Source organism: Oryctolagus cuniculus, chromosome 7 (genome assembly GCF_964237555.1).
Source record: "Oryctolagus cuniculus chromosome 7, mOryCun1.1, whole genome shotgun sequence".
Lineage (NCBI taxonomy): Eukaryota > Metazoa > Chordata > Mammalia > Lagomorpha > Leporidae > Oryctolagus > Oryctolagus cuniculus.
The window spans coordinates 150888640-150913863 of NC_091438.1; the positions used below are offsets into that span (position 1 = coordinate 150888640).

Consider the following 25224-nt stretch of genomic DNA (forward strand, 5'->3'; position numbering starts at 1 on the left):
GGTCTAGCGGCTGCCCTGAGAGCCTGGGGTGCCTGGGGACTGCCGCAGATGTGGGGATCCTCACTGGGGTGCGGATGGGATGACCTCGCATGGGTTATCGCCTTGAGGTGGTCTAAGTTCATCCCACGGGTATGTGGGGGGTGGCTGACTAGGCATTGCTGCATTGTCTGCTGTCATGTCATTTTCACCGTCAGATCTCTCTCTCTCCCTAAGTCATCAACTGTTGTCTGTGAGGCAGAGGCCTGGAGTGACAGGCTCTTATCACTCACAGATTCATTGTGTTTGGTAATTAATCTGTGTGCGCTTCTGAGAGGGGGCATCTTTCTCGTGTTTGAGTGCTTAAGAGCAGCGCACCACGCCAACTTAGCCAAAGGAAAGACACGCACAGCACTGCTGCCATACAAAGCAAATTCCTAGCACCTCAGCGGCTGATGGCATTCTGCAGGGGGTTCCCTACCTTAGACAGACAGCCAGTGGTGTATCAGATTGTAGTATGTCCTGTGCTTAGTGGGGGACTTCCTGGATTCGTTAGGTCAAGGCCGTATGCCCACACTATGTCTCCGGAGCGTCACCTCTCTCAGTGAGGGAAGATGACTTGGTTCCGAATTCCGGGATGATCAGTCCCTTGTGTGAATTCGCCGGGTGAACCCAAAGTATAAGGAGGAGCTGAGAAGTGGCGTACGCTTCTGGGAGGTGTGTGCCTAACCTGGGGTCACTAAGACCGAGGACAAGGACAAGGAAAGGGGCGTAGGAAGGGGTTCTGTGCTCACCCTCACAGAACCAAACAGCACACAGAACACCGAGGGGCCTCCTTGGCCGAAATCAAGGGCGACCTCGCCGAGTCCGACACGCTCTCTCTCAGTCACGTTGGGTGCCACATGTTGCTGTGGATTCATTCTGAGAGGAGGAGCGTGGTGGGGGCAAGAGGCGCGGAGTCACCACACAGACCCCGGGAGTCGGGTGAAAGCAGGCCAGGGGCGAGCATCCCGCAGACTCGTTTATTTCAGTTGCTACTGCAGCTTATATAGCCAAGGCAGCCAATCCAGCCAAGGGGCGGTCTATGCCCTAACCAATCACACCCTGTTGCCAGGCAGTTTCCGAATCCATCCAATCACAGCCTGTTGCCAGGCAGGTTCTGTTGTCATGTGGTTTCCGAAACCATCCAATCACAGCCTGTTGTCAGGCAGTTTCTGTTGCCAGCAGCCATCTTGGCATGGCCTTCTCATTCCACCACACTCTCCCTTTCTCTCCCTCTCCCTCTCTCCCCCTCCCTCTCCCTCTCCCCCTTCTGCCCTCCCCTCACACACGCAGTCTCTCATTCTCTCTGCCTTTTACGCAGCCTCTCATTCTCTCTGCCTTTTAAATAAACAAGAAATTGTAACAAGACACGATGAATAACCACTGCCTTTATTAGAAAGAGATTCATGACCTCTGGATTCAGATCTGGGTTCAAATCCTAACCCCGCCACCTCAGGTTATTTAACTGCTCTGTGAGGTGGCGTAGGGAAGCCACAGCACGGCGCACGTGCCCACAGCGGTGGTGGCCTGCCAGCTCTGTCCTACTTCCTCTGCCCCAGCTCCCTCATCCAGAAAGTGAGGCTGGTACACAGGAGCTCACACGGTTAGTCAAGGTGTCCTCGGCTGCAAGTAGCAGCGCCCAGGTCTAAAAGGGATTTAAACAGCAGATTTGTTTTTCTCACTTAACAAAAAGCCCAAGGTCGGTAGTCACAGAGTTGATGTAGTGCGTCAGTAGGCCTTTCAGTTGGCTTCCCTACGCTTTGCTTGGCCCTCCCCTGCTGAGCACAGAAGAGCTGCTGCAGCTCCACACATCACACCTTCACAGGGCAGGGGTCCTCCTCCAGCCCCTCACTCATCTTTCCCAGAATACCCCGCGATGCCTTCCTTTTGTGTGCTTGGCTGGATCTGGTCACACGCCCAGGCCTCAGCAGCAAGGGAGCGGGGTGGAGCAGAGCTGGGGCGTGCCCGCTGCAGAGAGGCAGCGGCATTGTCCACGGTGCCCTCAGAGCAGCTGTGCGCAGGGCAGGTGTCGGGCCCTGCAGAGCCTCGCACACAGTCCTTCCCAGGCGGGTGTCCATGTTCTCGTAAGTAGCAAGGAGGCCTCACTCTGTCTGGAGAGAAGAAATACCTCAGATCTCCTTTCCCAAGCAAGCCAGGGCCCTGCTTCCTGCACAGCCCATACCTGTGCGTACCTGCGAAGCTTCGCCTGCCCTGATAAGCCTGTCTGGTTAACAGGTGCACACCCAGGGAAGAGCTCTGTGCACAAGCACTCCTGGAAGTGAGCTACTGCCCTTCGTCCTGCGGGCCCCGCCCCGTGTCAGGTGCAGAGTGTCCCCGCAGTTCCCTGTAGTGCAGTGGCGCAGAAGCCACCGCATCCAGTCGGCACCACACTGCAGGTTTTGAATGTTGGTGTTTTCCTGGGGAGCGCCATGTGACCCGTCCACTCTTGTGATGCCAGGGGGCAGCCGTGAGCACAGCTCCCAGTCGTCCGTGACTAAGTGGGGGCACCACGGATGTGCAGTGTGGGGTGTGGCTGAGCCATGAGGTGTGGTAGGGGCGGTGAGTTCAATGCATTTTTTTAAAAAAAAGATCTATTTATTTGCTTATTTGAAAGGCAGAGCAACTAAGAGAGAGGGAGAGACGGAGAGAGAGATTTCCCATCCACTGGTTCACTCCACAAATGACCACAGGCAGAAGCTGGGGCTGGGCCAGGCCGTAGCCAGGAGCCTGGAACTCCATCTGGGTGTCCCATGCGGGTGCAGGGGCCCACACACTTGGGCCATCTGCTGCTGCTCTCTGAGGGCACCAGCAGGGAGCTGGATCAGAAGCGGAGCAGCCAGGACGCAAACCACGCTTTCCTACGGGTTGCTGGTGCTGCAGGCGGCAGCCTCACCCGCTGTGCCCCAGTGCCGGCCCCACTCTGACCTTGACCTGGATAGACTTCCCTCTAGGAGGGGATAAAACGATACCTTCCCATCTGGTGGGCTGCATGGGGAAATGAACAAGCCAGTGCGTTTGAAGCACTCGGCACACAGGTAACGGGTGCCATCATGGCTTTTGATTTCCATGAATTTCCACCTGAGCGCCACCACGTGCGCAGCACTTCCGTGGCCGGGCTGCCCCCAGCTGCTACTCATTCTCTGACAAAGTGCTGCACGGGCACTCTGCGGGCCTGTTCATTCACTCACCTGGCCGCAGGAGAGACCGATGGTGCCTCGGATCTGCCACGTTTTGGTAAATGCACAGGACAAACATTAACTTGGATAATCCTTCCAACAACCCTGGCAAACAGATTTCGTCACCGTCATCATCCCTGCTTCACAGGGAAACAAACAGGTCCAGGGAGAGGTGCGAGAATCCGTCCAGGGTCACACGGCTACTGGAGGAGCTGCCATTTGAACCTGAGTCCATGCTCTGGACCCCTGTATGCTGTTGTGAGATGCCTCTCCACGGGCAAGCCTTTCCGATGGCCAGCAGGGCCAGCCCCGCTGCTGCCCTGGGCCCTGAGCCCTTGCCACATGTGAATTGGCCCCTTGTAATGTTGGACTCACCTGGCCATCCCCTGCCCCCGTGCACGCCCACTCGCCCACGTGCCGCCCCCGAGTCACCTCAGGGAGTCACCCTGGTGTGATTACACTGATCGTGCGGCAGTAGTTATTAACATTAGTGGCGGTTGCCGATGCCAGTCCCTGTGACCGTGCCGTTTAATCTCCGCACTAACCTGTGATCTGCATTTACAGCAGAGGGAGGTGGAGCTCCGAGAGGTGGGGTGAGGACACAGAGCAGCTTCCTGGGGAGCCAGGATGTAGCCAGGTGCTTGGACGTCGGTCTCACTCTGATTTTATTAATTTGAAGGACATAGTTACAGAGAGAGAGGGAGAGACACAGAGAGAGAGATCTTCCATCCACTGGTTCACTTCCCAGTTTGCTGCAATGGCTGGGGCTAGGCGAGGCTGAAGCCAGCAGCCAGGAGCTTCTTCCGGTCTCCCATGCGGGTGCAGGGGCCCAAGCACTTGGACCATTTTCAGCTGCTTTCCCAGGTATTAGCAGGGAGCTGGATCAGAAGTGGAGCAGCTGGGACATAAACCCGCACCCACATGGGATGCCAGTGTTGCAGGTGGGGGCTTTACCTGCCACACCACAGTGCCGGCCCCCAGTCTGACTCTTGACCCTGGTCCCCATGGCCCCCGGGTCACCTTGTACATGAAAATAGCAGTGCTGGCCTTCAGGCACCTGCTGCATGGCAAGGCCTGCTCTGGGCGCTTCTCTGCATGATCTTCTTCCGGCCCCGGAGTTGGTCTCCTTGGCTGGTTTTGCACATCGGGACGCCGAGGTGTAGAAAGCTCAGGGTACTTGCCCAGCGTGAAGGTGGGTGGCCAGCATGGCTCTGAGCTGTCTGGCCCACTGCGCATCTGCCTTGGCGACAGACAGCCGCCCAGCCTGAGGTTCTGTCCCCTTCCTGACTACCCACATCCAGTGAGCGGCTGATGATGGGAGTATAAAGAGCTGACCCAGGCCAGGTGTTGTGGCACAGTGGCTCAAGCCAACATCCTATATCAGGGCGCCACCGGTTCAAGTCCCAGCTGCTCCACTTTTTTTTTTTTTTTTTTTGGTAAAGATTTTATTTATTTGAAAGGCAGAGTTATAAAAACAGAGTGGGAGAGACATTCAGAGAGACATGCATATGCTGATTCATTCCCTAAATATACACAGCAGCCGGGGCTGGGCCAGGCTGAAGCCAGGAGCAAGAGTTTCATCCCAGTCTCCCATGTGGGTACCAGGAGCCTAAGCACTTGGGCCGCTTTTGCTGCTTTCCAAGGCACATTAGCAGGGAGCTGGATAGGAAGTGGAGCAGCCAGGATTGAACTGGCACTAATGTGGGGTGCTGGTGTTGCAGGTGGTGGCCTAACTTACTTTGCCGCCACACCAGCCCCTGCTCCGTTTCTAATACAGCTTCCTGCTAAGGACCTGGAAAGGCAGCTGAAGATGGCCCAAGAACTTAGGCTCCCACCACCCACGTGGGAGGCCCAGATGAAGCTTCTGGTTCCTGGCTTTGACCTGGCCCAGCCCTGGCTGTTGCAGACATCTGGGGAGCGAACCAGCAGAGGGACGATCTGTGTGTGTGTGTGTGTGTGTGTGTGTGTGTAACTCTGCCTTTCAAGTTAATACATAAATCTTTAAAAATAAGTCAATAGAGACCCGGCCCTCTTGCCATCTTCAGAACTCCCTGCTGGGCCAGCTGAGGCTTCCTTGAGTCCACACCACAGCTCGGCAGCTCCCGCCACCCGGCCTGCCAGCCCCCTTCCCTCCCGCAGGTATCGGTCTCTTGGGACAGCTCGCCAGGCACTGAGCATAAAGGGGTTTGGAGCCAGGAGCTCTTCAGCACTCCTGTCCACGGCTCTGGTCTCCACTCGGCAGGCAGGCGGCAGGTCTGGGGGATGGGATGGGTGGGCTGCATGGTGGGGGTTCCTGAGGTCACTCCTCCCTGCCCTGACCACCAAGTTCTGCTCGTCCCTGCGAGGCCTCAGTCTACCCCTGCTACTACCACAGTCCCCGCAGGGGGCAGAGCCTGGGTCCCAGGGCAGTGTGGCTCGAGGGGGCCCCACCCCAGCGCTGGAGCTGGGTGGGCCTTCCAGCTGCCAGCCTTCTCCCTGGCTGTGGTCCTCTCCCACTTTCCTCCCCTGTTCCACATTCCCTCTGCCCCCGCCCAGCTCCCGCCTGGCTCCGCAGCAGGAGCCTGAGTGGACTCTGCCCAGCCCGCAGGGGCCAGCGCTCCTGGCTGTGTCTCGGCTCCCCCAGAGCAGCCCTCCTCTCCCCCCGGGCTCCCGTGGGGCTCCACTCAAATGTGGCCCTGGGTGACGGAGACCCCTGTGGCAACACACATGGTTGGGGGGGACTCTCTCCACGGCTATCCCCCTGCACAGTGGGCCCTGTTTTTCTAGAAAGCACCTCCTAAGTGACTTCACAGAGCAGCCCTCTGCCTTGCTTGGGGCGCCTTTTTACATCGACAGGTGCCTTGGGCGGCTCCCTCTTTGTTCTGCTCACTGCACTAGATGGTACAGTCACGCCCGGCCGTGAACCTCCGGAGCCCCAGCAGAGCCTGAGCCGGGGCCGGTGGTCAGCACAGCTCCTTGCCCACCTCCCTGTGGCTCATCAGCCTCCTTGGGAAAAGTCATGGTAAGGGAAGGAGCCAAACAAACTTCTGTGTGTTCCAGGGGTCCCGGCCGCCAAGGGCCACGTGTGCCCTGGACTGCCCATGCCCAGGCCCAGGCGTGTCTGAGCCTCCCACGGCCTTGTCCTCAGCACAGTCCAGGCAGCTTCCGGATCTCAGCTGTATCTGTCTTTCAGCTCCTTCTGCACGGAGTTCGTAGCCAGCCTGGTGAAGTGGCTGGAGTTGTCCGAAGCCGTCCTGCCCACCATGACTGCCTTTGCCAGCGGCCTGGGAGGCGAAGGGGCAGACATGTTTGCCCAGACCTTGTCGAAGGACCCCGTCCTGAAGGGCGACCCGTCTCTGATCACCCAGGTACACCTGACACTTGAGTGGCAGCTGCTGGGGAAGTAGTACAAGCCGCTTCTGTTCAAAATTGGGCTGAAAAGCACTTCTCGCAGAGCGGGGACGTTGCAAGATAGCGTGTCGCCGTGGTGTCACGTGATCACAGCCGACGGTGATGATCACTGAGTGTTCACCCTGCACTGAGCACTCCTGTGGTGCTTACTGTGTGCTTGGACCTGCGCAGAGATGAGCTCGGGTCGTGTACAAAGCAGCCTTAAGAGCCAGGAGTAAGGGTTGAGCATTCCTTATCTGTCACTCCCCCTCTTCGTGGAGGAACGACACAGGACCCTGCGCTGTTCTTTTGTCTGCTCAGCCCTCCCCAGGTTTGCTGCTGGTTCTTCCCGGGTTGGCTACCGTCCCTTCCACCTCCGTGGAAGGGCGGTTCCCCCTGCCACATTCCCCACTTCCGCGGGGGAGCGGCACACCGCCGGCCGGCTCTCTCGGGGGCTGCACAGGTGTTCCTCTTAGCTGTTCCCTTAGATGTTCCTAGTGCATGCCGTCTCTCTCCTCCTTTATAGTCCTCTTCCACCAATCCCAACTCTGCTACCCACACGCCGAGTACGCTGCTCTCCTCCAATCAGGAGCAGGTCCTGCTGTTTATTGGTTGAACTGGAGGCAGCTGTGTAGAAGCTGTTTCCCTTCTCAGCGCCATATTGTGGGAAAGCAGATGCATAGAATAAGTCTTAATTCCAGTAACTTAGTCTAGTCCGAGTTGCTCCCCACACTTATCCAAGATGCTGGAGACCAGGAGAGTTAGTTTCAGATTTGGGTTTTTTTTGGATTTTGAAATATTTGCATTTGCATAGTGAGGTCTCTTGGAAATAGGAACCAAGTCTACACACAGAATTCATTTCTGTCTTGAATACATCTTACACTCATAGCCTGAAGATAGTATTTTTTAAAAGATTTATTTTATGTATTTGAAAGGCAGAACAACAGAGAGAGAGGTAGAAAAAGAGAGAGACCTTCACTCCCCAAAGGGCCACAATGGCCAGGACTGGGCCAGGCTGAAGCCTGGAACTCCATCTGGGTCTCCCACGTGGGTGCAGGGGCCCAAGCACTTGGGTCATCTGCTGGCTTCCTAGGCACATTAGCAAGGAGCTGGATCAGAAGTGGAACAGCCGTGACTCCAGCCAGCACGATATGATACTGGCATCTCAGGTTGAGACTTAGCCCACCGTGCCAGGACACCAGCCCCGGTGTGCAATGTTTGTCACCATTTGGTGCATGAAACTGTTTCACCGTCTGGAATTTCCACCTGGGGCATCTGGTTGGCTCTGAGAGTGTCAGGTTTGGGAGCGTTGCAGATTGCAGAGTCTCGGATCAGGGATGATCACCCTTGTGTTACAGTGGAGGCAGGGAGGCACAGAGAGGGTCAGTGACTTGCCCGCAGTCACACAGCTGGTAGGTGGCTGAGCCAGGCTCTGAACCTTGGCGCTCCGGTGCCGCAGCTTGGCTTGTTCCCTGGGACCTGTCACTCACCTGCTCTGTGTGCCATGAAAGCAGCAGAAGCTGTGGCCTGAGCTGTGGCTGGGAAAAAGGAAAACCAAGCAGCCCCTCACCTCCTTTATTCCACTGCCTGAAGCTCTCACGGGTTTGCTTGCTCATCCCCTGGCTCGCTCTTGGAGCGTGGGGGCAGGTGCTCTGCCATGGGGTGGGAGTGGGAGTGGGAGTGGGAGTGGGAGTGGGAGTGGGAGGACCGCCCCGTGAGTGGGCTGCTTGCCTGCCCCCGTCACTGACGCCTGTTTCTCCCGCCCCCAGGACCTCCTGAGCTTCTTCCTCCGGGATGGTAAGTCAATCTTCTGAGCTCTGGCAGTTGTGCGCGTTCCCTTTGACCCCGGGGCCAGGGGAGCTGTGGCCCAGTCCCCAATAGCCTTTTGGCCAAGGATGGAGAGGGAGCGCGCTGTTGCCAGGGAGCTGGGGAGCGCTTCATTCGCGCCAAGCGCCACGCCGGGCTTCCTCCTCCCAGTGGCCCTGGCGGCACGTGCCGTGGGGCTCTTCTCCGCCCCTCCTACACCTCCGCTCACCACCCTGTCCCAGCCACTGTCACCCACACCGCTCACGGGTCTTCCTGCCGCCACTCAGGCCAGTGCTTTGCCGTCCACCTGGCCACATGAACGATCTTTCCGGGGGCCATCTGACCACACTGCCGCCCTGCTCAGTACCCGCCAGTGGCTCCTGCACTGCTCAGGAGAAGGACCAGTGCCTCTGACGTGGCTCTCGAGGGCCCTGTCCCCTCCCGGGCTCATCTCTCAATACGGCCGTGCCCTTCACTATGGCTCCAGCCCCCGGCCCTTGTGGCGCCCTGGAGTGCACTGTGCCCTCTGCACCGTGGCATCTGCATGTGGCCTGTCCTGGCCACGCCCACTCACCTGCTCCCTTTCCCTGGCCCTCCTGGGAAGCCTTCCCAGCCCACTGCTCATGCCAACTGCGATGACAGCTGTGCACCTGCTGCCCGAGTCTTGGGTCAGCAGCCGACTTCCCTGCCAGCAGTGGGCTCTGGGTCTGACCGTGTTTGCTTCCAGAGCCTGACCCCTGGCACCTGATGCATAGCCAACTTGGTAAACAGTCTAGGAATTAATGTTGATCTTAGCACCCCAGTGGGCACAGAGAGGTTAGACACCTCCCCGAGATTGCTCCGTAAGCGGCTGTCAGTTTCCCGTGGCTGCACGGGTTACAGCAGCAGAAACAGTGGAGGCCACAAGTTGGAAACCAAGGTGCCTTAGGACCAGCTCCCTCTGAAGGCTCTAGGGTGGGGGCTGGGAGGTAAAGGGGGGTGGGGAGATGCTCTGTGCCCCTTCAGCCTCTGCCCGCTCCAGGCCTGTGGCTGCTTCTCCCCGCCCCCACTCTCCTCCTCCCATGGCAGTCTTCTTGTCCCTTTCCTGTCAGGACACGCTTTCCAGGGCAGTCTCCCCTCGATCCTTAGCTTGACGACATCTGCAATGACCCTTTTCCAATTAAAGTCACATCCGCAGCTTTGGGGACACAGGTGTATCTTTGAGGGAGGGGCGTCTCCCAGGGAGCCCCACACAGGCTGCCTCTGGAGCGCCTGCCCAGCCCCTCTGCTCTGCCTGGGTGCCCCCGTCCTCCATATGTGGCTTTGCAGAGGCCGGAGCTGGGGAGAGGCTTTGGCACAGAGATCTCTGAGGTTTGTCCGGATGGCCCGGAAGGGAGCAGGAACACTGAACTGGAAGTGAGGTCCCCAGCAGGCCCCACACCGTGCACAGGGCAACTTCGGCCGACTTGCAACTAGGAGGAGGAAGGGCGGGACAGAGGCGGCAAAGAGCCAGGCAGGAGGCCAGGGAGGGCTCTGGGCCCACGGAGGCACCTTGTAGTCCAGCAGGGCGGATTTCACCTGGACAGGCGTGAGAATCACAGGCTTGGTGAGGGCAGTGGGGAGAGGAGTGAGGGTTGGGCCCAGGAACATTCTGGAATGGACAACAGAGTGGCCAACAGACCGGGGACAGAGGAGAGGGGCTCAGAGGTGACATCTAGCTCTAGGACTGTGGTCGCCAGGTATCAGGGTCCCGTCTCAGGAATCCTGGAATTTGTGTCTCATGACCATCTGATGCAAGGCGGTGGCCAGAGACCATGGGGGAGTAGGGAGCCGGGGCTTCCTGCAGCCCACAGCAGTTAGTGCTGTGCAGGTTTGCTGGGAAAAATTGATTTAGCGCAGTCCCCGTCTGCAAGGGGTGCCAAGCACAAGGTTACCCTACCCTGGGACTTCTCCTTCAGAGGATAATGCATTTTCTTTTCTTTGTAAAAGAAAAAAGGGGGGGTGGGGGTGGTCTCTAAGCCCTTGCTACCCCCAGGGTGACTGGCGGCCAGCAGCTTCAGCAGCCCTGGGGCTTTGTTGGAAATGCAGATCCCCAGGCCCTGCCCCAGGATCTGTGCATGAGCAAGAATGCGAGCGATTCTGTGCGTGACAGCCTGGGCAGCGCCGCCGTGAGCGCAGCCCCAGAGCACACGGTCGGCACTGGCCATGGCCCGTGTGGAGCCTCCGTAACCGAGCACCTGGGACTGGGTCACTTGGGAAGCACGCTGATTCGGTTCAGACAGTTCTAGACGCTGGCGAGTCCGAGATTGAGGGACTGGCATCTGGCAAGTGCTGTGTCGTCTCACACTGGAAGGTGGCAAAGCAAGAGAGGGAGCTAGGGAGAGAGCATGAGGGGGCCAAACCCATCTCCCCTCCCCTCTAACCAACGCCTGCCCACCACAGCTACGTTAGCCCCTCATTGTCTGATCACCCCTTACAGCGCCCATCTCTTTTTGTTAATTATTTTATTTATTTTTAAAGATTTAGTTATTTGAAAGGCAGAATTAGAGAGAGGAAGAGACACACAGAGAGATCTTGCATCCTCTGGTTCACTCCCCAAATGGCCACAACAGCTAGGGCTAAGCAGGCTAAAACCAGGAGCTTGGAACTCCATCTGGGTCTCCCATGTGAGTGGCAGGTGCCCAAGCACTTGGGCCATCTCTGCTTTCCCAGGCGCATTATCGGGGAGCTGGATCAGAAGTAGAGCAGCTGGGACTTGAACTGGAGCTCATATGGAATACCAGTGTCACAGGTGGTGGCTTAACTGGCTGCACCACACCACGGGCCCTGTTATTTATTTGAAAGGCAGAGCACAGGAGAGAGAGAGAAACAGAAACACACACACAGAGGCACCCTGTCCTCCCACCCCGCCCCCACAGAGAGAGAGAGAGAGAGAGAGAGAGAGAGAGAGAAAGAGCTTCCATCCTCTGCTTCAGTTCCCAAATGTCTGCAACAGCCAGGACTGAGCCAGGCAGAAGCCTGGAGCCTGGAACTCCGTTGTGGACTCACACATGGGGACAGGGACCAAAACACTTGAGCCATCGCCTGCTGCCTCCTGGGAGGTGTCACTGGACTCCCAGTTTGGGGGTGTTTCCTGCCTGTGTGCCCTCACAGCTCACGTGGTCAGGGGCTGTGCAACCTCAGGAGTCGTCACCACGTCAGGCCGGAGGACAGTGACACTTTCTAACTGGAAGAGGGGGAAGAACATCTGACTCCCGGGGACTTTCCTGGAGAGCTGGAGTTTGCCCTGGGGGCAAAGGCCCGGGTTGCTCTGGAGAGCTTTTGGGGGATGACAGAGCCCCCCCCAGACCGTCACCTGGTGAGTGTCCGCTCTGCCGGGCCTGGTGCTGAGGCTCCTGCAGGCTTTGACTCTGCACTCCCCAGCGAGGTGGTGTAGGCTGCACTGCTGTGTCGCAGACCTGGGGCTCGCAACTGGAGAGCATCTTGGATGAGCCTCCCCTTTAGACAGGAGCAGGGACCGAGTCTGGGCCGGGCCAGGCAGTGGCGGAGGTGGACTGGGGGTCTGAAGCCTCTGGTCCCAGTGCAGCACCTCCTCCCAGTGCCCTTCACTGAGTAGGGAGCGCCGCCCTCGCCCCGAGCCTGCCCCCCTTCTCCTCAGCCCGCTAACCTGAGGCTGTGCGGGCACCCGCGGGCCCTTGGCAGCACACCTCTCTCTGCTGTGAGTGACCGTGTGGCTGGCTCTTGAAGAGTGATTGAGCGGCCTTTATTTTCTTTTAAAGATTTGTTTATTCATTCTAAGAGAGAGAGAGAGAGAGAGAGAGAATGAACATGGATCTTCTATCCACTGGTCACTTCCCAAATGTCCACAACAGCCACAGCTGGTCCAGGCTGAAGCCAGGAGCCTAGAGCTCCATGTGGGCCTCCCACGTGGGAGGGGCCCATGCACTTAGGCCACCCTTCACTGCTTTCCCAGGGAGCTGGATCGGAAGCAGAGCAGCCGAGACTCTAACCAGTGCCCTGATACGGGGTGGCAGCCCTGCAGGCGGCAGCTTAGCCTGCTGTGCACAACGGGCTTTAAATGGCCTGAGCAGCTGCCTGTGCTTCGTGCTCTCCTGGGGACATCCTTGTCGGCACCGGGCACCTGCAGTGGCACTGCCTCTTAAATTCTACAGCGCTCCTGCCCCTTGTTAATCACCTGTGAGACACGAGTGACTTTGCCTGCTCCCATCGGTCATTGTTGGATTTCGTCCCCACAGCTCTCCTTTAGTGTAGGCATTCCTGCTTTACAGGTGGGTAAACTGAGGCTTGGAGAGGCGATTTGCCTAAGCTGATGAGTTGCAGAGCTGGACACTTGGAAACTGTTAACTGATTTTACCCACAAAGACAGAGACGTCCCCATAGGGCTATTGTAGCACTCTTGTGGGTTCAACCAATTGCAAATAGGAACTATTCAGGAAAGCGTTGTGTCTGTACTGAACATAGGCAGATTTTTCCATGTCACTGGTCCCTGAAGACTGCGATGTAACAGCTGTTTACATAGCAGTGACATTGTAGGGCTGTCGTAAGTCGTCAGAGATGATTGAAAGTGTACAGGAGAGAATGTAGAGGTCATTGCCAGTGCCTTGCTATTTATTGTAAGGGACTCCAGCAGCCGAGGATTTTGCTCCTGGACCCAGGCCCCATACGTACCAGGAACAAAGCCCCACCTCCTACCTAAATTGCCCCAGTCTCTGATGGCAGCTTGGGAGGTGCCCTTGGTTTATCTGCTGCCCCCCCACCAGGTGCTGGCAGCTAAGAGCAGCAGCAGCAGCTTGCACAGTGCAGTGGGCACCCCATGGGAGCAGGTGCTGGCGTCTAAAGGTCCCCAGAGGTCATAGAGATGAGCAGACTGAGGCACAGAAGGGCAGTGGCTTGCTAACAGTTGCCCTGTCTGATTCCGCGACCACACCAACAAATAACCAAGGACTCAGAGAATGGGTCCTGGGGGTTAGAATTCAAAGTCACCCATGGCGAGGGACCGAGTGGTGTCTCCCGGCCTTGGTGTCCTCGCCCGTACCTTGTCGGTGGAGGTGTGGAAGTGGGACGATGCAGGTGGACTGCTCAGGACCCCGCGGGGGTGGGGAGCAGCCTGCAGGTGCCGCGCCCTGAGCATGGTCGGGGTGAGATGGCAAAGCCTGGAAATCGGGACACGTGGCTTCTCGCCTTGTCTCTGGGATGCTCGTGCTGTCGCGTCACTGCCCTGGGCTGCGGTCTCTGATACAAATGCAGGGCAGGGGCCACACGTGCCATTTAAAGAAGGTGGATTTTTAAACTGGCTTTGAGTCTAAGAACACGCCCAGGATCTCGGGGGAGCGGGTTGGCGTCTCCGATGTGCCAGTGGTCTCTGCCTCTTCCCTGAGCCGCACAGGGGCAAGGCCCTATCTGCTGGTTGACTCTCAGCGTCTACAGCCCCGTGGTGGGCATTGAGCTTTTGCTGGCGAGGGGGAGGGGCCTCCCCCAGAGGACAGCTGGCCCCCGAGCAGGGGCCCGTGCATCTGACCGCCTTCCTCCTGGCTGGCTCTCTCCCAGTGGGGCTGGCGCTCTCTCTCTCTGCTCCCACCCCCACCTGGCTGGCTCTCTCCCAGTGGGGCTGGCGCTCACTCTCTCTGCCCCCCGCCACCAGGATCAGCGTGGAGTCAGCATGGGAATCTCAGACCTGTGGGTGGCCAGCGGGCTGGAGTCTCCGCATGCCTCTGTGTATCTGTGGCTGAGTGCCCGCAGGAAGAAGGTGCTTCTGTGATACGGCTGCACTGAGCCGGGGCCCACGCATCCCTCCAGGCAGCGCCTTCTCAGCCTTCAGCCCCTCCCTCACTCCTGCCCACCAGGTGCCAGTCACCCATCTCTCGGTGTCCCCAGACCTCACCAGATGCCTTCCAGGCGACAGAACAAGCATGCGGCCGTCTCGGGTGGGGGCTCCGGTTCCTTTGCCTTTGGTGACACAGGGTCCCGCCAGCCGCAGTGCAGGGCCCCCCAGGTAGAGTGGGAATCAGTGCAGAGGGGCGGAGCCCACTTCAGAAGGTCCCTGCAAAATGTGTGTCCTGAAAGCTATGCGTGCTTTTTTTTGGCACTCACCTTTTAATTCTGTTTTCCATGAACTTTTTGAAGCACCCGCATAGAACCCTCAGATCAGCTACTAAGGCTGGTGATCAGGTGCTGCTCACCCCACCTCCGGGGAGAAGTTCAGGCTTCAGCCCGGACCCCAGCCCCCGGCCCCTGGACCCCAGCCCAGGGCTCCACTGCAAAGCTTCAGAATCCATTTAAGACAAACTGCGGCCTGCCATGAACTCTGAGTTGGCGCCTGGTCAACTTGAACTGAACGGTGATTTCTGCACTCGGGGTCCTAAAGGGAGGGCCAGTTCCAGGCCACGGGGACACAGGCACGTGGGAGCCACGGCAGCCTTTTCCGCCTCCCCATGAGTCAGCCACCCTGGGGCTGTTCGTCTTGGCCCCGGGGAGTGGGAGTACCCACTGGTACCAGTGCCAGTGGTATCACCTGGTTGCTGGCTTCCCTGCCAGCCTCCTTGGGGATCCTGTGCTTATCAGCACCTAGGCAGCCTGGCTCATCCACTCGGCAGATGGGAAATGTGCACCTGCTGTGTACACTCAGCTCTGTGCATAATTCTCTTTCTGTAATTTCTTTTATTTGTTTATTTGGAAGGCAGAGAGGGAGGGAAAGAAGGAGAAAGAGGGATCTTCCATCTGCTGGGTCACTCCTCAAATCCTCCAACAGCAAGGACTGGGCCAGGCTGAAGCCAGGAGCCAGGAACTCCATCTGGGTCATGGGTGGCAGGGACCCCAGTAAAATCCACCACCTGCTGCCTCCCCAGGGGCGGACCAGCAGGAGCTGGACCAGAAGCGAAGTAACCAGGCACTCTGACCACAGATGCAGGTGTCCCAAGTGGCATTTTTTAAATATTTTTCTTTATTTATTTGAAAGACTGAGTTACAGAGGAGAGAAAGAGAGATCTTCCATCTACTGGTTCACTCCCCAAATGACTACAATAGCTGGGGCTGGGTCAGGTAGGAGCCAGGAGCTTCTTCCAGGTCTTCCATGTGGGTGCAGGGGCCCAAGCACTTTGTCCATCTTCTGCTGCTTCCCCAGGTGCGTTAGCAAGAAGCTGGATCGAAAGTGGAACAGCTGAGACTTGAACCGGCGCCCATGTGGATGCTGGCGTCACATTACCCACGGCACCACAGCACTGGCCCCAAGAATGGCATCTTAGCATGACTTAGCAGAGAGGATGCAGGGAATACAGCATTTACCTTAAGAAGAGTAGCATCTACTACCCTTGATCACTTCATGTCCCCAGTGCTGGGCATATTACATCTCATCAGATTTAAAAGGCTCTGTTCCCATTTTACAGATTTTTTTTTTGGACGGTGGCACCAGGGTTTATTAGGGTGTGCTTTAGTACAGGCGCTGGGGCTTGCCCATGGTGTTCTTGGTGTACAAAGCCCGGACGTTCTGCCAGTTCTTGAGCAGTGACACCAGGAAGTTGACAGCCCGGTGGATGGTGTACACAAGCTCATCGTCTGTCGTCTTCACGTGGCCGACTGCCACGGCCAGACACAGCACCTTCTTCATCTGGAACTGGATTGTGGACTTCACCTCATCGACTTTGGCCACCACGTTCTCATTGTGTGTCAGCAGGGAGGGGAACTTGCCGGCTGGGCCCAGGATTCGTGGGATCTGCCTAATCAGAGACTCTGAGGCCAAAAAGGCGTCATACTTCTTGGCCAGCTTCTTGACCAGCTTCTTGTTTTTGTTGAGCTTCTTGAGCACCTCGATGTCCACGTGGGGGATGTCCACAGCCTTGGCCTCGTCGCAGTGCTGCTGGTCGCCCAGGACACACACGCAGAACTTGGGGCGGGGGCTGGACTTCAGCCTGACGGTGCCCGAGAAGCGTTTGTCTTTCTGGGGGTCATAACTCTTCAAGCTGATCTGCAGCTCCACCGTCTCCAGAAACTTCCAGCGCTTGCGCTAGTGCCCGTGCAGGACTTCCCGCACCGCCTCGTACAAGGTGTCGTGAGAGACTTTGCTGCTCATGGCTCCTCGCGCCGCGGTAACCGGAAAAAGAGGCTAAGACTTGCCCAAAGCCTTTCAGCTCGTAGACAGCGTCAGCTAGCAGATAGTCTGTGTGATAAAGGCTGACGTTTCTGCCCCTGGTTCCTTTCCTTCGGTGTAGAGGCCAGCCCCCAGCGGGAAGGGACGGGTCACGATGCCATCCCCAAGGGCATGGGCTCCAGCTGGGGCTCTCCTGGCAGGTGCAAGGTCGGCAGCAGGCCCGCAGAGGTGGGACTGTTGCTGAGAGCAGAGGCCAGTTCAATGCTTTGCAACAGGAGGCTGTCCTGCCCCACTGAGGCCCACTTGGGAGAGTCGAGGGAGTCGCTGTTGGCAGCTGGCACTTAGTCCCCAGCTCCAGGGTGCAGCTCATCTTCCAGCGCACAAGACGTTGCTGGATTAGGAGATAGAAAATGCAGTCGTGTCTGTACTGGGAGATGCTGATGGGGACAGAGCCCAGAGTTGTGGATTCGGGCCCGGCTCCATGTGAGTGCACAGGCTGACTCCGGAGTGCCCCCAGCGCTCCCTGAACCAGGGGACCAGCTGGGCTCCAAGGGCTCCTGTAGCGTGTATGTGTGTGGGGTGAATCCTCGGACCTTCCTGTAGTTCTAGGTAACTGGCACACCCCTGCCTCCTGATGGCAGAGCCCAGCTCCCTGGCTGCCGTCTCCCACCCTCGCCCCTACAGGAATTTCCAAAGAACTGCACGCCCAGGGCACAGATCATTTTTAGGTGGCCCTGTGGCTCACGGCCAAGGGCTGTCCCTGAGCTTGTGTATAAGCCCTGTGTGTGCTGAAGTTAAGAGTTCTGAACTGGCCATGTGAGATTGTCCAGGATTCCCCAGACTCACTCAGGAGTAGGACATTTGCCTGTAAAGGAGCCAGCACAGAGAGCAGAACCACTGGCATCATTATCTGGATTATAATCCAAGCTTCCCCCCTCTCCGCTGCGTGGCTTTGAGGACGTGTGTTAGCCTCTGTGTGCCTGTTCTTCCCTCGTCTGCAAAGTGGGGCAGCAGAACACCCACGCCTCGGGCCATGGGGAGGGCTAGCCGTCAGGAGTGGGAGCTCCTCCTGGGGTGCTGGCGCTCGGCCCTAGGATGCAGAGTGAGTTTGGAGCTCGTATTTTAGAGAGGAGACAGACAGTCATTTTGCAGTTTTCGGTGGTGGTAAGTGATTCCTGGTAAGGGACTAGAAAGCGGTGGAGCGAAGTCAGGGAGGGCTTCTCGGAGGTGACATTTGAGGAAGGAACTGTGCGATGGGCAAATCTAGGAGAGAGTTCAGACGTTACCCAGACTCTGACATTTAAGGATAACTCACCACTGTAAGAGGCATCCCCACTCGGAGAGGGAGAGAGGCGTGAACCAGTAATGCCTTCTCCCTTTACCCCTGGAGGGACTGGGACATGGAGGATGGTGGAAAAAGAGTGTCTCGGTAGAAGCAGCAGCAGGGGCAGCAGGCACAGCAGAGAACCCGGGCCAGCAGGGCAGTGCTGCAGTCAGTGAGTTCCCGAGCCAGTGCGTTGGAACCACGCACCTGCTGACTGCCAGCCAGTGTCCCAGGCGCTGGGAGACAGCAAGGAACAAGGCAAAGACCCCCGATGATCCGGCGGGGAGAGCCAGACATGACACAGAGAGAATGACGGTAGAATTCAGGTCCTAGGGACAGGGGACTCGGGGGTGGGCAGCTCTAAATGCAGAGCCACTGGCTTCTCCAGGGAGGTGAGGTGCAAGCTAAGACTCGGCCTGATGGGAAAGGCCAGCCAGGCAGAATTCCGGGGGCAGAGCTTCCCAAGTTGCAGGAGTGGCCAGTGCCAAGGCCCAGAGGCAGGCATGAGCTTGGCTTCTGGACAGGGAAGATGCTGGTGCATGATACAGGGGCGGGGAGAAGGCGCGGTGGGAGAGGGCGACCCGAAGGGGCCGTGCAAGCCCAGTCTTGCAGACCCTCAGAGGAAATGTGGGTTTGATTCGAAGAGCACTAGGGAGCCACTGGAGAGTTCTAAGCCAGCGTGGGAACACGACTGGTGACGTTACAGAACCCTCTGGTTGCTGTGCGGCCAGTGGCGTTCAAGGTCGAGAAGGAAAGCTGAGAAGCCAGTGGGGGGCCGGAGGGTGTGGAGTGAGGCGGTCACAGGGGTCAGACCAGGATTTACCTCGGAGGCACCGCTTGCCGTGCCAGCTGGTGGGCTGGGCGTCAGGAGGGGGAGAGAAGAGCCAGGAACAAGGCCCAGGCTTTCAGCCTAAGCTCCAAGGTGGATGGGGCACCTTTCACTGAGCCAGGACAGACAGGCCTTCACCAGGTAAGTTGGCCACCTGAAAATTGGCACAAGAACTGGGACCAGAGAACCCCAGGGTCCTGGGGGAGCCCAGGACTCGTGCCCCGCCCCGCCTCCTTAACGAGTCTCAGCGGCAAGACGAGGTCCTTGGAATGGCCCTTCCCCGAGGCCGGGGTACCAAGCCCGTGCTTGAGGTCACCTCGGGAATGTTAATCACCCATGCACCTGGCGGCTATCGCCGCAGCCTTGACGGATGGGCATGCGCTAGCCATGGATCGTGATTGCCCCCCATTAATCACCACGCCCAGCCTTCGATTGCGCGGCCCCGTTATCACCTGGCCGCAGCAGGCTCTGCGCCTTTGTCTGTGGGTGCTTTAATTAACCTAGTGACTTCGAGACACACCACACGCTGGTCTGTTTCCCAGCACGTACACAGGCTCTGCTCCAGGAAGTCGGTCAGGAGCAGCTGGCAGAAGCCGACCCTCGCACCACAGGCCCTGCACTAAGCCCACGGCCTTTGCAGAAGCCGAGACCTCCGGCTTGAACATGTCAGGGGCCCTGTGACATTGCCCTGAGGTCACAGAAGGGAGGGTCCCACATCGAGGACTTGGGAGACCCAACCAAGGCCGACGGGCAGCTGGATCTGGGAATGGACCCTTGAGATGGCTCGTGTCTCCCAGGCCCCACCCCAACACGGGTGGTTAGTGCAGCCCAGCAGAAGGCCAAGGCCTGGGCGTGTCTCTCTGTGTCCCAGAGGTCCAGTTTAGAAGGCTGGCATGGGGCTTGGGTGGCAGAGACTCTGCCCTCAGAATCAGCAGGATTTGTTTGCTCACTGAATCAACATGTTTTGAGCTGTCGCAGCAAGCCGCATGGTGGGTGGGTGGGGAAGTGCTGGGTGTGAATGAACAGATGAGGAAGTTGAGATCGGGCATGATACAGAGGGCGAGGGGCCCGGGAGAGGCCTGTAGGGAACCGCAGACCCCTCCCCCCACCCCAAGGGAAGACATGATCAGAGAGGTTCAGGGTGGAGGTGACGGCTGAGCCACATCCTGGGAGGAGAGTAAAAGTTCAAGGCCCCTGGCCCCACAGATGTCCACAGATGTGTGTCATGTTCTGAGGTCACCTAGAGGGGACCCGGAAGGGTCCTTGATGCCACGTGGGGGCCCCTGCCAGGCACATGGGGTGGAGTTTGGCAGCCTGGGCTTGGAAATGCAATCAGAGTCTTGGTGGAAAAGAGACACTTCGCATGGGATCATGTTCATCGCTCTGCTACTCAAAGACAGAAACCACTCCACAGGGCAGGGTCTGTTCGTTCTTTCTTTCAAGATTTATTTAGTTATTTGAAAAGCAAAGTTAGAGAGAGAGGAAGAGAGAGAGAGAGAGATCTCCCTTCTGCTGATTCAGCCCTCAGATGGCCTCAATGGCCAGGGCTGGGCCAGGCTGAAGCCGGGAATCTAGAACTCCATCCAGGTCTCCGACGTGGGTGCCAGGGGTCCAAGGACCTGGGCCATTTCTGCTGCCTCTTCAGGCGCATTAGTAGGGAGCTGGATTGGAAGCAGATTCGAATTGGTGCCCATACGGGATGCCGGCATCACAGAAGGCAGCTTAACCCACTGTGCCACAGCGCCTGCCCAGGGGTGCCTCATTCTGTCGCTTTGAATCCCCACCCCTAACGCGTATTGACTTTAAAAACTGCTGGGCTTTATAATTAGAGTGGAGACAGATGCTTTTGGTTAACTTGGCATCGATTAATTTTTCCAATTATAAAAGTAGCCCGTTCATTATGGATAATTTTGAAAAGGAGACAAAATCCTGTGTGGGCCAGTGTGTGGCACAGTGAGCGAAGCTTGCCGCCAGCAATGCCGGCGTCCTCTGTCAGAGCTCTGATTCGGGCCCCGGCTGTTCCATTTCCCACCCAGCTCCTGCTGGTGCACCTGGGAAAGCAGCAGAGGATGGCCCAGCTACCTGGGCCCCTGCCACCTATGGGAGAGACCAGGTAGAGTTCCTGGCTCCTGGCTTTGGCCTGGCCCAGCCCTGGCCATTGCAGTCATTTGAGGAGTGAACCAGCAGATGGAAGATTCTCTCTCTCTTTCTCTCTTTCTCTCTCTTTTCCTCTAACTCTGACTTTCAAATTAATAAATAAATATTTTTTTAAAAAAGATTGGAATTCTCAAAGTTAAATTCCTGGGGCAAAGGCAGTACAAGCTTTTTCCATAACTTGGGGGCAGAGAGGTAGAGACAGAGAGTCAGAGACGGCTTCCAGCCATTGGTCCACTCCCTGAGTGTCTGCAATGGCTGGGGTTTGGCCCAGCCAAAGCCAAGAGCTCAGAAGGCAATTCAGGACTCCCATGTGGGTGCAGGGACCCAAGTTCTTCAGCCATCACCACGCATTGGCAGGAAGCAAGACTCAGGAGCCGGAGCTGGGAATCAAAGCCAGGTACTCTGATGTGGGCACGCAGGCATCTGAACCTTGCGCTGCAGGTGCCTCGCCCAGGATGCAGATTTGGTGGTGGTGTTGTTTTTAAGTTTGTGACACTTCCTTGTGTTATCAGTGACCCTCCAGAAAGTTGACCCCAGTGCACACTGCACACGCCCACCAGAGGCCCCTCTGTGCCCCCATTATTATCATCTCCTCTTTGTCACGTGGCTGGTGGAACGCACCGTCCTCATGTTGCCATGTGGCATGTTTGCAGCTGTGTCACGTTCCCCCTGGCCCCCAGACCCGCCCGCAGGCCCGGCCATGGTGGGCAATTCCAGGATGTGGGGTTTGCTGGTGTCCCTGCTGTGAAAGTTGCTGAGCCCAGAGCCTGACCTGACGCTCCGCTGTGTTCTCTCTCTCTTTGAGGGTGCTATGATGCCCGGGCCAGAGTCCTCGTCTGTCACCTGAGCTCCCTGCTGCAGGTGCCCTTGCAGGAGCTGGAGCTCCTTGAAGACACGTTCCTGGAGAGCCTGAAGGACACCGGAGAGGAGGAGTCTGAGTAAGAGAGCCCCAGACCCCGGCCCGGAGCCAGGGTTTCCGCTGGTGACAGGACTCTGCTCCTGCCGCCCAGAGATGAGGCTGTGGGGTGGAAGGAGCACTGCACGAGGGGTCCCTGCTGCATCCTGACTTGCTGTGTGGCCTTGGGAAGTCACCTGCCCTCTCTGGGCCTCAGTCCTTACCTGCCAGGGCCCCAGATCTGTGGCTTGAATGTCCTATGACCCTGCTTGACCTCGGGCTCTTCCAACCCTTGTCCACAGTCTCGAGTGGCCTGGGTTCAAATCCCACTTCTGGCATTTATCCGCTGTCTGACCTTGGCCAGGTGGCCCTATCTGGAAAATAGGAATACGGATCACGCCCTTCCAGCGTGGCTGGGGAAGGGGATGCAGAAGCGTCACCGAGTGCTTGGCCTGGGGCTGGCGCACAGGGAGGCTCCCCTGCCTCTCTCCGCCCTGTACCCCCGAGCCGGACAGCAGCCTTGCTCTCTGTGGGTATGCAGAGGAAGTCACTCTGCAGGAGCTAATCCCAGGGCAATAAATCAGCCCCAGGCACAGGCTGATTGCAGGCACTGGGCACCAGGCACGTCTCCCTGCCTCTGGGTTTTGTTTAGCCATGGTAACCGTTTAAACAGCCCCACTACACCGGATCGGCCCCGTGGGAAGTTCAATCCCAAAGCCGACTTCAGAGCCAGAGCCGCTCTCCGGCCAGAGTCTGTGGGGCAAAGGCAAGGGGTGTTTCCTTGAGAAAGGAGAGAACGTGGTGTGTCGAAATCATCTGAAAACATTTGCTGTGCCTCCCAGAGCTGTGTCAGCAAGAAACCCTGGCTCCGCGCCGTGAGCATCGTCTCGGGGGCTGTCCAGCTTCTTCCCGTGCGCCGGACACGCGTGGGGTCCCACAGGCCTTGAAGCTGCGGGGCCTCGTAGTTGCCGTCTGGAAATCTCAGTGTCAGAAAGAAGCGCGGTGCTCCGCTGAGTGTTCTAGAACGCCGGAAGTGCCAGAGGAGGACAGGCAGGCGGCCAGCGGGAGGTGCAGCACAGCCCAGCCCTGCCGCTGACCGGGGGAGGGGCTGGACTCCCCTCGCCTAGGAAAGGGGGGCAGTCACAGCAGCCTCCTCTTAGGGCCCTCGCGGGCCCCATGAGCTCCTACCTGTGCTGGGCTTCGCGTGGGCCGGGACGGAGGGTGTGGCTGCGCCCACGTGCCGGGGGAAGCGAGCTGCTGCACTTGCGTTGTTACCGCCGTGCACAGGAAGGGCTTCCCACGTGTGTTTATTATTTCGGAGACCTCGTGGTGTCCGTCTGTGGTCTGGAAGGATCTGAGACCCGGAGAGGAATCGGAGCAGCCATCCAACCAGCAGAGCCGGTTCTCAGCTGGGCTGCGTGCCCAGCTCTCTGTGTGGCCTTGGGCATCAGCACCAGCTCTTTTTAAGCTATAATATTGGGGGTTTGAATTTTATGTAGATTTCTTGTAATTTGGAGGTTTTGGGTTTCCGGGGGGGTGAACGAACCCCTCTGAAGCCGGAGCCTGGGGTGTGCTGTGCTCCCCTCTGCCCCCGCCCCCCTCCCCCCGCCACGTGCCCTGGGGCCGCCTACGACTTCACCACCATGGGCCTCACTTCCTTCATGTCTAGCCAGGGGGTGATGGTCGTATCCACGTCTCTTGTTGTTGGGAGGATTAAATCAGTTTTAAAAGATGTGCTAATTTATTTATTTGAAAGGCAGAGTTACAGAGAGAGAGAGAGAGAGAGAGAGAGAGAGAGAGAGATGGTCCCTCTGCTGCTTCGCTCCCCAGATGGCCGCAATGGGTCGGGGCTGGGCCAGGCCAAAGTCAAGGAGCCTGGAACTCCATCCAGGTCTCCCACGTGAGTGGCAGGGGCCCAAGCACCTGGGCCATCTTGCGCTGCCTTCTCAGGCTCGTGAGCGAGGAGCTGGATAGGAAGCGGATGGAAGCAGAGCAGCCAGGACTTGAACCGGCACTCACTTGGGATGCTGGCCTGGTGTTAAATTAATTACCTTGTACTGCTCGGCACGCTGCAGGAGGCCGCCTCTGCCCCCTCCCCGTGGCGCTGGCGCGTCTAACATGGGATGAGTGCTTGTGCCCCGTGGGTCTCACAGATGAAGGAACAAACTCAGACAGGTGATACCACTCACCCCAGGTCCCACGGCGGGTGGACGCATCTGTCCAAGCCCTCTCCCCGTCCCAGCCGTCACCTATGGGATCCCTCGAGGCCTGGGTGCCAATCCCAGCTTCCCTGTCAACGCTGAAGAATGCAGAGAATTCTTCCTGGGCCTCTCCCAGATGCGACCAGGAGGCTGCCAGCACGCCTCTCAGAGACAGCGCCCCCTGCCTGTTAATGCGAGAGGGGATTTCAGATTTGAAGGCCCTGTTGGGAACCGCTCAGACAGGGGAGACGCCATGGCAGCCGGGAGAATTTACTGGGACCCAGGAGATGAGCTGTGTGCCTTTATCACTCTTCTCAAGATGTCTTTAGGGGCCAGCATTGTGGCAAAGTGGGTTAAGCTGCTGCCTGTGATGCCAGCATCCCATATGGGCACCAGTTCAAGTCCCGGATGCTCCACTTACCATGCAGCTCCCTCCTGGTGGCCCCGGGAAAAGCAGTGGAAGATGGCCCAAGTGCTTGGGCTCCTGCACTCACATGGCTCCTGGATTCATGACCCTCACAAAGCTCCTGGCTTCAGCCTTGCCCAGCCCTGGCTAAGGCAGCCATTTGGGAAGTGAACCAGCAAATGGAAGACTCTCTCTCTCTCTCTCTCTCTAACTCTGACTTTCAAATAAATAAAGCTTTAAAACAAAAAAAGTGCTTCAGCCTGGGATCCGGCCTCTGCCTTTGGGAGGCCGGCGTGGAACGCCCAGCCAGGTCCCTCGCTGGGGCTTGAGGACGTGCACGTGGCCAACAGTGGCTCACGATGTGCTGGCTGCCTAACTAGCGGGCAAAGTCCGCGCCGGGAGCAGATGCATCAGCTCTGTGAGTCTTCTCTTCCAAGGGAAAGGGAAGCGCATTCCAGACGTGACTCAGCCAGCGCACGTCACCCTGTGCTGGAGATGCTAAAATGCATCCAGTCAGATGAGGCTGAAGTAGTTGCAAGAGTAAAACGCCACGATAGTTCATGAGGACTGGCAAATGGAGTCGCTTTATATACAAAGTAAGTGTTAAGAATGTGCAGGGGCCAGTGCTGTGGCTCAGTAGGCTAAGCCTCCACCTGTGGCACCAGCATCCCATATGGTTGCGGTTCGTATTCTGGCTGCCCCACTTCCGATCCAGCTCTCTGCTGTGGCCTGGGAAAGCATAGAAGATGGCCCAAGTGCTTGGGCCCCTGCACCCATGTGGGAGACCTGGAAGAAGCTCCTGGCTCCTGGCTTTGGATCAGCTCAGTTCCGGTAGCCTAGCAGTTAAGACACTGATTAAATGCTCAGATCCGTGTTAGAGGAACTGGATTCCATTGGTGTCTCCAGCTTCCTGCTAACACAGGCCTTGGGAGGCGGCAGTGGTGACTCAAGTAATTAGGT

General features: G+C 57.8%; 1 protein-coding gene and 1 pseudogene across 7 annotated transcripts in view; one reads left to right on the forward strand and one right to left on the reverse strand.

Annotated features, from left to right (window-relative positions):
• The window catches only part of TMCO4 (transmembrane and coiled-coil domains 4), a 108027-nt gene that overhangs the window by 23243 nt on the left and 59560 nt on the right, over positions 1 to 25224 (forward strand). For all 7 annotated transcript variants that reach the window (XR_011390867.1, XR_011390868.1, XM_002716055.5 and 4 more), the window contains exons 4-6: positions 6367 to 6541; positions 8333 to 8360; positions 21568 to 21700. Coding sequence is in view for 5 of the 7 variants with exons in the window: in XM_002716055.5 (XP_002716101.2) it covers positions 6367 to 6541; positions 8333 to 8360; positions 21568 to 21700 (336 nt within the window). In the remaining 2 variants the exon portion in view is untranslated. The remainder of the gene's footprint in view (positions 1 to 6366; positions 6542 to 8332; positions 8361 to 21567; positions 21701 to 25224) is intronic.
• LOC127493636 (large ribosomal subunit protein uL1 pseudogene) lies at positions 15664 to 16434 on the reverse strand (annotated as a pseudogene).